This window comes from Helobdella robusta (genome assembly GCF_000326865.2).
Source record: "Helobdella robusta unplaced genomic scaffold HELROscaffold_4, whole genome shotgun sequence".
Lineage (NCBI taxonomy): Eukaryota > Metazoa > Annelida > Clitellata > Rhynchobdellida > Glossiphoniidae > Helobdella > Helobdella robusta.
In genome coordinates, this window is record NW_008704902.1 from 4217132 (window position 1) to 4230204 (window position 13073).

Below are 13073 nucleotides of genomic sequence, written 5' to 3' on the forward strand. Positions count from 1 at the left end.
ATGCCGACATTTTGTTTGGACATGTTCACTTCGCATTTAGGTTATTCAATTATACTAGGTAACAAAGTTTTCAATAAATTTTTCAAGTTTTAACGTTTTTAATTTCTCGTTATAGAACGCTAACACTTCGTCTGACACGAGGCATATTCGTAATGTAACTGAATATATGATACGATACGTGTCACTGTGCTGCTATTTCGTTGTCGAGGTGGGCAACGTGGCCTCCACAAGAACAAAAAACGTTTTTCCACAATGTAGGTGAAAAATATTTAAATTACGAAGGATCGGCATTTACTAAGATTTTTTCTTAAAACATATTCATTTGTATGTTCAGTAACTGTACTTATTAAAATCGTTGGCTTTTATAGGAAGCATTGTAAAAATGTGCAATAAGTAATGAAAAAAGATAAGATAGAAGGGTTGTCAAAATAATTAGGCACTCTACATCTGCTAATCCGAAATGTTAGTAAATATTGGTGTGGAGGCATTTTACTCTACTGTGTGCGGTACTGTGTATTAAAAGCTTGATTTTTTGTAACGTTTGATATATTGTGACATTTTTGATACAATCTTCCACATATATATTCATTATTTTATTGGTTATTGCATGTAGAACATCTATGTTAAATTGTTGATGGCATGTAGTGAATTAAATAATCGAATTAATATCTTCTAATTCGATTTTTGATAGAAACTTTGCGCTTGTGGGGTAACTTAATTTTTTTAAATTAATTATTTTAAGAAAGTATTTATATTGAAAATATAAAATAATTTGAGTTTATAGATTTTCTGAAGGTACGCCATTACGCGATTGGAAACATTTAATTAACGGCTACTTACCGGTGTGGCAAAACGCGAGAATCGCCCATGTAATAATTAATATATATTATTCTTATAATTTATTCTTAATGTAATGAATAATTAAATTCTTAATTAATCTTGTAATTAATTTGGAAAAAATATTGACTAAAATATGGCTTAATTAACGAACTGAAACTTGCATTTTAATAGATAGTGCAATGCTTTATTTTAAAGAATAATGAAATGAACAAAATGAACCTACTTTTTACCGGCAAAAAGGGACACCTAATCCTTGGTTATTAAAACAGCTATTAATTCAACAAGTCACAATTATTATTTTTCTTAATTATAATTTTTTAATTAATTATAATTTTAAAAAACATAATTTTTTTCTTTCCAAATTCGTGCATAATTAACAAAAAATGATCGTATTTACTTCTTTCAAGTTATCACGTGACTAAATCTTTTGATCGATTTCTAAAGAATTAAGAAACTTAAGTTCACCCTGTATATAGTGACAAAAAAATTGCTGAACTAGGCTAATTGGTGAGAAAAAAAGATGATGACATTGGTGTTAACATTTTAACGATATTCAGTCATTCTAAAAGCTTTCATTGAATTAACTGCTATCAAATCCTGAATATATAATATGGGAATATAAGTTGATTTTTTTGCTCTGCTGTCCGTTTACTTTTCACCTGAGGAATAAATTTAAAAAATTGTTACTTTTTACCCCGCCGTTTTACTTCTACTTTTGAAACTTTATGTTAATCATACTTTTACTTAAGTGCTGAAGCTCAACTTTATACAGTGCTGACCCTTTCTGACATACGAAGCCAGTGTAGCCCAAACCCATTTCTGATGTATTCAATATCAGTATCAAACTTCGATTGTTGTTTACTGTATATTGGGTCAAACTTTAAGAGTTTACGTTTAATTTAATATTTGATGAAATAAATCAACAATAAAACAAAGCTTGTATGATGAAAAGTGTGATAAATTACTAAACTTTATTCATTTAACAAAACGTTATGAAAATTATATAAAAATTTAAAAAAATTGTTTATTATTTAAAGTAATATGCTGTAACAAAACCAACTACCAAGTAACTGATAATTGATTACGTACAATTATTGCTACGATTTTGTAAAGTAGAATGATGTTTGCAAGCAGTAGTGTCATAACAACAGTTATCAATATTGGCAGGTTCTTCTCCAACTCTGTTGAAAAAATATTTTTTCTTTATAATTTTTCGGGTTTTTTGGCTAACGGTATTTGTTGTGTTGGTATCTGCATTTTAAAACATTGTAAATCATTCAATTAATTTATTTTAGTGGTTAAAATATAAACAAAGGCAATGAATTACGTCAAAATATGAAAACAAACTGCGTGAGTTACATACATGTATTGAGATGATAAGAACACTTTATTTTGAACCACTAAAAGTTATTTTCAACTTTAAATGATACAATCACAATTTTTCAATAGCTCAGATGTCCAGTTTGTTTATGACCCTTTTATAATGGCATTTCATTGTTTTGTGAACACCTTTAGTTGAGTTTTTAATTTGAAACAACACAGAACAGCACTGCACAGCGGCACTGCATCACAAGCAGCAGGCTGAACAAACAAGTTCATTCCTACCTGAAATGTAATCCACTCTGAGCTTCAACGCCTGAATGTTGCCGTCATCTCTGACCAAGTTTGGATCTTCAGTTGCATTAATTGATCTGCCTGCCTGCGTGTCTGGTGGCAAACAACAGCATGATTGATAGACATGACAACGTACACTGTGATGACATGACGACACGTGTTACAAACATGACAAGGCATCATACTGAATACGACAGGGTATGTAATAAGTATATCGGGCATAGCAAATTTCAAATTAAATAACGAAACAAAATAACTAAATAACGCTTAAAAACGATTTAAATGTTATTTGATTTTGTTGAATAATTTTTACGAATGATTTGTATTAAAACTCGTACAAGAATGATGAAATATGATTTAGATCAAAATAAATTTCACACATCGTACCTATTGATATCAAAATTTGTCTAAAGGAGTCGTTTCGTAATATTACTGACAATTGAAATTAAATTACACGTACAACGTTCAAGTAAGCACAAATAGTAAAGTCTTCAATGAAACTTTGTGATTTGATTTGTATTTCGTATAAGTCCTGTGATCCTACAGACGTCCCTGATACTAACCTGGGGCTAAGTTATCGCATTCGAGAGGCTTAATGAATTGATTGACGTGATGTTTCAAATCGGTAGTTTTAGATCCATCAGTGAAAATCCAACATGAAAACGGTTTGGACGCGTATTCGTATGCCAAGCAGCGTTCAACAAAGAACTGACAAAGTAGTTGGCATGATGAAACATCGTAGATTTCATTCATTAGCATCCCATTCTCAAACTTCAAAGGAGTGTCAACGTCCCATTCCATCTGACATTTTACTTTTAAAAATTTCATTTATTATTTTGTTTTTAATGTTTTGTACTGGTGTTCGATTCCGAATTTGTTTAAAATTATTATCATTAAAATTTATTATGAAAGTACAATTATTATTATTAATTTAATTTAACAAAAATCACCAAGATATATTTATTTACTATGCAGTTTAAATATTTTTTGAGATTAAAACAGTTGTTTTACCGAAAGAACATTTATCAAACTTCATAGAGTTTCATAAAATCAAGCAACAATTTGTCAACTAGGTAATGTTGAAAATTTAAAAAAAATGACTTACAAGTCATGCAGACGACGTGATAAACTTTTGCTCTGCACGGTCCTGCCTCCCACTTCTTACCAATTTGGAAATACGAGCAAGAATAGTTGACGGAAACTTTTTTGTTTTTCCAGTTGAAATAAGTGTGCGTGAAATCTATGAATATAAAAATTTAAGTCTCTGTTTGAGTTTGATACATAGTTGTGAAATCATTAATAAATTGATTAGAGGTAATTCGATTTAAAGCTATATGTTGGTATTATTTGGTGCTCAATGTTATAGATCGCATCGCTTCTGGTTTTCAATAAAGTTTTGCTTCACACTTCACAATTTGGTTTCAATGGCCAAAGCGAGTAAGATAATTTGTGATTTTAATTTTAAGAATTCAGTTTAAACTTGACTGACTGCTCAATTAAAAAGCGAAAATACTAACAGCTGCCAGCGCCTAACTGCCATCTCCACACGTCATGAACTTTCCTCAAGTTCAGCAGAATGTTCGAATCTTTGTATAGAGTCGTTCCAACGAGAAACTCGTTAACATTCTTTTCATCAATCCTCGATGTGATAGTCAAGATTAAACTGGGCTTGCATATAGCTTTGGCTTCTTTTGCATTCATACCTGCGTATCCAGCGCACGTGTGGAAGCAATACTTACCGTGCAGGCATGATTCAAACTTTTTAAAACAATTATCACATTTCGAAAGTCTATTAAAAAAGAAAAGGAAACCCCAAAGGAAGTATTTTATGGACATTTATTATAAAACTGCTTCATTTTAGCTATAGTCGAGACGTCAATATTTATTCAACGGCAAATTTTGTTTTGACGAGTTTTTATAATTTCTGGTATAAATATTTTCGATTGTGTTGTGTTCGCCATTTTACTTGTTTCTTGCAATGAAAGAAATCATGCAACAGTGACTATGGCTTCATCAGCTTGCCTACAGTTTGTCTCAAACCCAGCATAAAATCTTGGTTACATTACACCTCTTATAATAATGGCGTGATGGCTCAATGGTTAAAAACGCCTGGTCTTGCTATTGCAATGACTGGGTTTGAATACAAAGAGAGCCCCGCCTATCATATGCAATGTGTATGATGCGTGGTTTGCACGCGTATTCATTCCTGCATCCCCATTTTTTAAAAGATAAACTTATAATACCTTTACTTGCCCTCGAACGCACCCTCGCACATTGTTGACGCCCCTTAAAAAACCAGGTTCACCCAAGTCTGGTCTAGTCATGAATACATATATATATATATATGCAACGCGATGTTGTTCTTAGCTATTGGTTAGTAATGGTTTACCAATAACACCTTTTGCGACTGAATGGCTCGAACAAGTGAACCAATTTATATATCTGGGCAGCCTCATAACTGATGACAATAATTGTTCGAAAGAAATTGATAGAAGAATAGCAATCGCGAGAGGAATGTTTGCATCTTTGAAAGTAATATTGAAAAACGGTAATGTATCTACAAAAACAAAGGTAAAGATCGTAGAAGCATGTGTGTTTTCTACATTGATGTATGCATGTGAGGCTTGGACGTTGAAGAAATGAGACAAAGACAAACTGGAAGCATTCGAGATGCATTGTTATAGAAAGTTGCTGGGAATCAGTTGGAGACAAAAGATAAGAAACGATGCCATAAGAAAACAACTTGGAAGACAAGAAACTGTGTATGAAAGTGTCAAGGAAAGAAAGCTGGGTATCTTTGGGCACATCTGCAGAATGACAGACGACAGACTGATCAAAAAAGTACTGATGAGAAAGAGGGACTGGAAGAAAAAAGTTGGAAGACCTGTGAGGAAGTGGATGGATGATATCACGGAATGGACGGGGGTTGGAACATTGAGCTCAATGAAGATGGCGAGGGAAAGAAAAGGATTTTGGAGAGATAGAAGAATACCATCGCCCTCAACGGTCCCTTAAGGGATTACAGAGGATCATTGAATGAATGAATGAATGAATTGGTCGTAACACCTCAGTTTGCGTTTATTGGTTATAATAATTGAGTTGTCTTATCTTAAATCTTATTAGGAACTCGACTGACGAGTTTCGTGAGAGACGAAACGTACATCTGGCTTATGGCAGGCAATGGTTTACCAATAAAACCAATAATATATATATATATATATATATATCAGAAGATCATTAAACAGATTAACAATGCAATCTTTAATGCATGCGTTTGTCCACTCAAGATTGGACTACTGCAACAGCCTGTTTTGTGGTTTACCTGACAGATCAGTTGCGATGCTTCAATCGGTGCAGAACAGAGCTACTAAAATCGTTGCAGGCGGAGCTAAATTTGATCACGTCACTTCAATTCTGAGAGACTTACATTGGATTACTGTCGTAAATTGGTTTATTCCAGATTATTTGACATGCAAGTTTCAGAAAAAATCAACGTTACGAGATCTGACGATGACAATATGATGTTTGTGCCTGTTTTTCGTTCGCAGACGGTGGCAAGGGATTTTGCAGTCTCTGGAGCGATGGTTTGAAACAGCTTGCCGGTGTCATCAAAAACAGATAGTTTAGGAATTGAAAACTTTAGGAAAAATTTGAAGACTCATTTATTTAATCAATGAATGTGAACTAATTTATTTGATACGAATGTGATTTACTTTTTTTATATTATTTAATGAATGTGAACTGATTTATTTTTTTGTTTATTATATTATATTTGGCCATTTTAATTAATTATCGGAAAACGCCTTTGAAAAATTAATACTTTTATTTTTAATTGGCGCTTCATAAATGTTAATAATAATAATAATAATAATAATATATATGTTGAAAATCCGTTATTATTGCTCGACTCTTTAGTCGTTTCTTTCTTAGCAAATAAAGTCATTAATTATATATAAGGCAGTCTTTCACTATTTAATTTCATACTGGGATGCAAAATCTGTCATAGTTTACATTCATCTCTGCGCAGGAGCACTTTCAAAATGATAACAATGTTTAGAGCTTGTTTAATTACTAATTAATTAGTAAATTATTAATTTACTAACATCCTGATTTTATAACCATACCCATAAAATGGCATAACATTTTATTTTTATAAATAAAAACTTAGCTAACCTCAGCACAGGAGTTGGTATAACTCAGTGCTGTGTAGAAGTAACACCACAAAAGTTATTTATAATTATAGTATTACTAAAAATATGCAAACACGTTAGCATTATTTATTTTTATTAGATTTTTTATTATTCTTTAAAAATCAGGATCTGACAGACGAAGAAACTGTTACAGCATGCAAGGCAATATAGTATAAAATTAAACGAATAAGTAATTAAATACATAAAAAAAAACGGAGAAAGAAAAATGTTTAAACATGAAAAGCAAAATAAAGTAAAATAATAAATAACAATAATAAAATAAAATAAAATAGACAATAAAATAAAGTAAAGTAATGGCATAAAAAGGCAAATTAATAGACTAGAGGATGACTTAGTGAGTTAGTGAGGTGATCGATAAATACAAATTGTTGTGTGAATGATAAAGTTTTATTGAGTGTGAATATGTTTGAGGTGTCTTGTGATGAAGGTCTTTTCCTGCTATGTAGAATGGGTGGCGACTTGATGGTTATGTTTGCGCTGACGAAGGTTGTGTGTTGTAGTTTTATTTGGTGGTAGTCGAGGATGGATGACGTGGTTGTTGTTATTTTCTACTTTCTTGAACAGTCTTGAATCGAGTGTTTCGAATATTTGAGTGACGATAGGATATGATGCAGGTAGATAGTTGAAGCGGATTAGTTTTTTGAGGAGAGATTGTAGTTGCTGAAGTTGTTGTTGTGTAGCAAAACCAGACCAGGAGGGAGCTGCATATTTGATGCCTGAGGTTATGAGTGATTCAGTGATGTCGCATATTTTGATGCCTCTGAGACCACGTGAGCGGAATGTTTTGAGTGCGTAAGACGTTTGAAAGCCTTTTGCGATGATGTGACTGATATGAGATGCCATATTAATTTTGAAGCTGAAGGTGATGCCTAATATTTTTAATTGACTTGTGCGAGTGATTGATGGGTGTTCTGAAGGTAATGTTCCCCTACCTAGGAGTTATTGCCTACCTTTTGTTAAGTTAGATCAGAATTAGAACTGGTCATCTATTAGTATTAGTGGGTAAGAGCAGATTTTCTATCATTTATTTTTATTTATTTAGTCACCTTAGCCTTAGCGTTAGTTTTAGTAGTTTAGCAATTTAGTTGGTTGGTAGACAAAGTCTTTTAAAAAACTAGTAAAAAGTAGCCAGACAAATTTGAGACCATCGTGCTTGTAAACAAACTTTTTAATAAAAATATATTTTGACGTTCCATATATAGATATTGAAATTTGGAATTATGTATCTATTCTTTATTAAAAATATAAATAGCGATACATATATAATATATACGCTCGTAAATGTCTGGATGATAAAATTTTTTAAAAAGTGAAGCAAAAGAGGCCCCGCCGATTTGTATTCCGTTTTTGTCGGATGTTTTCAGCTGTTTAATTTTATTTACGTAACTGGTTTTTTGTTTAATTTAAAATTAAAATGGAGGATATTAAAAAAAATTCCCAAAAAAAAGCTCGTAATTTTGATTTCTTGGAAATGTTTGACAAAGCTCGGATAACTGCTATGGAGATGGGTTCTGAGAACATCGCGAAAATGAAAAAGGTTTCATTTTTTAATATTAATATTTTAAAATTGTTTAACATATAAATTAAAATTTATAATGTATAAATTAATTAATGATATTAAAATTTTAAAATGTATATAATTTATAATATTTATTTTATAAAAATATAAATAAAATTTTGTATAATGCTCAGTTGAGCTTAATTAAACATATGACAAACATGTCACTTGTATTTGATGTTGAAATGCTACTAAGTAGCATTAGGATAACGATAAATAAGCTATAAAAAGTGTGAGAGGTTTGCATGGTGAATTCAATGCTGAGATGGGAACTAATTAGGTGTAAGAACTGCACATCACAAATTTCACATTCTCAGATGATACAAGAAGATATATATATATATATTTTTACAATATTCTTTAAATTCTACCGAATGTTTGGCGTTAACATGGCTGTCGAGGATTTCACAGCTTACGACTAGAAGGCTTATGATGCATAAACAGAGTGATGCTATCAAATCTCATTTGGACTCAACACATTCAATTACTATTAGTCATGAAATCCTTGTCAGCAACACCAAAGTAATATACCAGAACAGCAACTACACCATCTTAAAACTGCAGAAGCAGTCCTAATTGACATCTATAAACCAAAGATAAATATACAACAAAAAATGACAACCTCACTCCCAACCCAGCACTTAACCAACAATGAAAACAAAGAAGTAATAAAAACTAGCAGTGTAAATAGTGACAAAGAAGAATATGATGCTATAGATGAAGAAAAGGAGACCAAAGTAGATGACCAGCCAATAAAGAAACCTGACACCTAATTTCCATCTAAGTTCATTTTGACTAAGTCAATATTTTCTTATATAAACATCAACCACACTGATAATAATTTATTCGGAATCGAAATATGGTCTTATTTGCAGCATGAATTCGGAAAATAAGTTTATTTTGAATTTTAATAAACTAAACGTTCACCAAAAAACTTTAGTGAGAATAATTGAAAAAACGAACTACAAACATATTAACGCCAAACATTCGGTAGAATTTATAGAATATTGTAAAAATTATGGTCTATTACCAACATATATATATATATATAAACAATCTAATAACGTTATATTAAAATTATTGTTATTGTTATTAATTACATCAGTATTGATGATGGTTGTGTGAAGAGTAATAATAACAATGAAAATAAAAAATGATTAATCTAATCAGGTTGAAGAGGAAATGGAGAAAAGCGATGATTGTTTGGTAAAGGAATTTGACTGCTCTGACAACAGAACAAATGTTTCAACGTATCCAAGGGATGAAAACAAATTCGAAACTAAAACTGATAAGGACTCTAAAATTGGGAGAGAAGATGATGTTGGTGATAAGAATGAAGATGAGGAAGGCATCATTGGACCACCATTGCCTGCCAGTCTCTCCAGTAAATTTACAACTTCAGATAAGTCCTGTGTTAATGATGAAGATGATGAAGATGATGATGATGAAGAAGAAAAGGAAGATCGTTTACCATTAGGTAATTTTCAATTTTCCAAATAGAATTATTTGTTATTATTTTCTTAAGGGAGATATGCTTTTGTTGATGATTAAATTTTCAAAGTTTTCATAAATTTCTGACTTGCAGGCATAACTCATTTTACACAAATCAATTTTAATAGCCCATCCTATTAATTTTAATTGCAAATTATAATTTGCATTTTAGCATTTTTTGAAACAAGTTTGTTATGTTTTTTATTATGTTGAATCTAAATTCTACTTATTTTTGACATGTTAATTTTTCATTTTTGTGATTCAATTCAATAAATGAAAAAATATTTGTTAGATAACAAATTGGTATTAAATCATGGCAAGAAGCCTATATCATCATTACATGTGGATGCGTCTGGTGCAAGGTTGGTTGTTGGAAGTTATGATTACTCCATCAAATTTTGGGATTTTGCTGGCATGGATTCATCACTGAGACCTTTTAGAACCATAAATCCATGCGAAGGTCATATAATCAGAGATCTCAAGTTCAGTAGCAATGGCGATATGGTGCTTGTGATATCAGGAAGTGCTCAAGCTAAAGTATGTTTTCTGCTAATTTTTCTAAATATGTAACATTACAGTATAATATTATGTAAACCTATTCACAAATTAACATTATGTAACATTACTTATTCCTAATATTTGTATGAATGTTAATAGCGAAATTATCATTTAACTTTGAAGGTTTTAGATCGAGATGGTCACGAGATTATGGAATGCATTAAGGGAGATCAGTACATAATTGATCAGAGTAACACCAAAGGACATACAGCTATGCTTAATGCAGGCAGTTGGAATCCAAGAATGAAAGAAGAGTTTATGACCTGTTCCGACGATGGAACGCTGCGTTTGTGGGATGTGAGCTACTTGAAAAAACAGAAAACCGTCATCAAACCTAAATCTTTACAAGGCAAAAAAGTTGTCACCACTACTTGTTCATACAGCAGAGATGGCAAGTTAGTATGAGTGATTTTATATTATTTTTTAACAACAATTTCTCGGTTGGCAAGCTAACTCAAACATATTTATACTCCTATTTTTTGCTGGTTTTTGACAACATAGTCAGTCGTTATTTATGGATTAGTTATAATTTTTCCAGGTGTTTTGGATTAATAAATGATAATGCTTGGGCACGTAAAATTTTATAATACAATTATTTTTTAATTTTTAACATTACAAACTTGTTTATAATTTTTTATAATTTCATTTTTCTGTCAGGTTGGTTGCAGCCGCTTGTCAAGATGGCTCCATTCAAATGTGGGAACATGGAAAGCTATACGTTAATGTCATTTTAAAAAACATGACGGCGCATGGCAGTGGCAATGACATATCCTCTATTTCTTTTAGCTATGACAATAATTTTTTGGCATCAAGAAGTACAGATGATACTTTGAAACTTTGGGATTTAAGACATTTCAAAAAAGCTGTGTTCGAAGTAACATCCCTTTATAATTTATTCCCAATGACCGATTGTTGTTTTAGTCCTAACGACAACTTGATTGCAACAGGAGTGTCTGCTGAAAAGGGAGGTTCTGCTGTTAATGGTACTGGAGGAAAGTTGGTGTTTTACGACAAAAATACCTGTCAGAAATTCAACGAATTTTCAGTGTCTGATTCTAGCGTTATCAGATGCTTGTGGCATCCTCGTCTTAATCAAATAATCTGCTCCACTGCTAGTGGTGACGTTAACGTATTTTATGGCGACAAAAGCCATCGTGGAGCCAAACTGAGTTTAGAAAAAAAATCCAAAACATACAAATCAGATGAAGCTGTCGGTCTTGACCCATACATTATTACTCCTTATTCATTGCCTTTGTTCAAGACACCACGACCAACAACATCTAAAAAAGCGGCCGAAAAAGACAGAAAAGACCCAGTGAAATCTAGAAGACCTGATCTACCTGTTAATGGACCAGGTGAAGGTGGAAGAGTTGGAGCTCACGGGGCCACTTTGTCACAATATATCATTAAGAACTTAGTACTCCGAAAACCAGATGAAAGAGATAAAGATCCAAGATCTGCCATTTTAAGGCATGCTAAAGAGGCAGCCGAACATCCTTTCTGGATTACTCCAGCTTATCAAAAAACGCAACCTAAACCAGTTTTTCAAAAATTCACTACCGAAGAAGATAATGATTCCAGCGACGAACTTGCGCCAGTGTATAAAAAACTAAAAACGAAAGAAAAGTAATTCAAACAATTTTTTTTTTCATTTTTTGTTTTGTATTACAATAAAATATGTGCAGAAAGGGTGTTGGTTATTAATTGTATTAATAAGAAAGAAAGTGAGAGTTATATGTTTTTGATTACACAAATATTATAAATAACAACCACGCCATCCATCCTCTACTATCATCAATCAAAACTACTACACAGCCTACGTCAACGCAATCATAACTACCAAGTCGCCACTCAATCTACATATCAGAATAAGGCCTTCATCACAAGGCACCTTAAATATATTAGCGCTCAATAAAACTTTGTCATTTAGTCTATTCTTTTTTCTTACAAAGTTATTTACCAACTTAGGTCATTGACTAGTCTATTAATAAATTATTTTATTTGTCTTTTTAAACCATTGCTTTACTTATTACTTTACTTTATTTTCCATACTTTTCATGTTTGAACGTTTTTTCTCCGTTATTTATTTTTCGTTATCATTTTATACTATTGCCTTGCATACTGTAAGTTTCTGCTTTTGTCGGATTCTGATTTTTTAAAGAACAATTAAAAAAATTACTGTCAAAAGAAATATTACGACTTTGATTTTTTCTACATTTTATTTTACGATTTCCAGCCCTCGACGTCAGTCTGTCCAAACGATGGACTAAGCTCGAAAGAAAATTCAGAATGGTATAAAATATCAAGATCACCATGCATTGTTGTTTAGCTAGTTGATAATTTTAATCATGTTTCTAAAACTTAACGGGCGGCTAAACGTTTGTTTTTACATTCATTGGTTTATTTTCAAACTTGCATCTAAAATTGCAAATTGTTTACATCTTTCCATCGGTGTATTATGAACTTTTTTTTATAATAGAAAAAGATTTATAACTTGAGCTCATTCATAATTATGAAAATGAAGACAACAAAAACGATGTTAACGTTGGAGATGATTAGAGATTTGCTTAAAATAATAATTATTGAGTAATGCGTTCGATTGCATTCATGGATATATAAAATATATTACGTCATAAAGCATGTCGATTGCATTCATGGATATATATAATATATTACATAAAGCATTACCTTTCACTACATCTATTTAATTGTCTTTTCGATGTGTTCCAGGCATAGACTTGTATAGATACCTATAATGTTTTAATTTTTGTTTCAAGTTTTTGCATTAACATCATCAATAA

At 31.6% G+C, this 13073-nt stretch overlaps 3 protein-coding genes across 3 annotated transcripts; 1 reads left to right on the forward strand and 2 right to left on the reverse strand.

The window, feature by feature from the left end:
* Nucleotides 1–600: 600 nt before the first annotated feature.
* On the reverse strand, nt 601–4729 carry HELRODRAFT_162505 (hypothetical protein; the record flags this gene model as incomplete). The annotated part of the gene is made up of 8 exons (XM_009024691.1): nt 601–618; nt 1620–1718; nt 1930–2021; nt 2446–2547; nt 3018–3266; nt 3560–3655; nt 3972–4243; nt 4704–4729. 8 exons carry the CDS (start codon nt 4727–4729, stop codon nt 601–603), a joined length of 954 nt encoding a protein of 317 aa, XP_009022939.1.
* A 2374-nt stretch (nt 4730–7103) lies between these two features.
* HELRODRAFT_162506 (hypothetical protein) lies at nt 7104–7508 on the reverse strand (the record flags this gene model as incomplete). The annotated part of the gene is made up of 1 exon (XM_009024692.1): nt 7104–7508. The coding sequence occupies one exon, from the start codon at nt 7506–7508 to the stop codon at nt 7104–7106; it is 405 nt and encodes a 134-aa protein (XP_009022940.1).
* Nucleotides 7509–8079: 571 nt separating this feature from the next.
* HELRODRAFT_66479 (hypothetical protein) lies at nt 8080–11902 on the forward strand (the record flags this gene model as incomplete). Its single annotated transcript, XM_009024182.1, has 5 exons — nt 8080–8202; nt 9394–9700; nt 10007–10251; nt 10396–10667; nt 10930–11902. The coding sequence occupies 5 exons, from the start codon at nt 8080–8082 to the stop codon at nt 11900–11902; spliced, it is 1920 nt and encodes a 639-aa protein (XP_009022430.1).
* Nucleotides 11903–13073: the final 1171 nt, after the last annotated feature.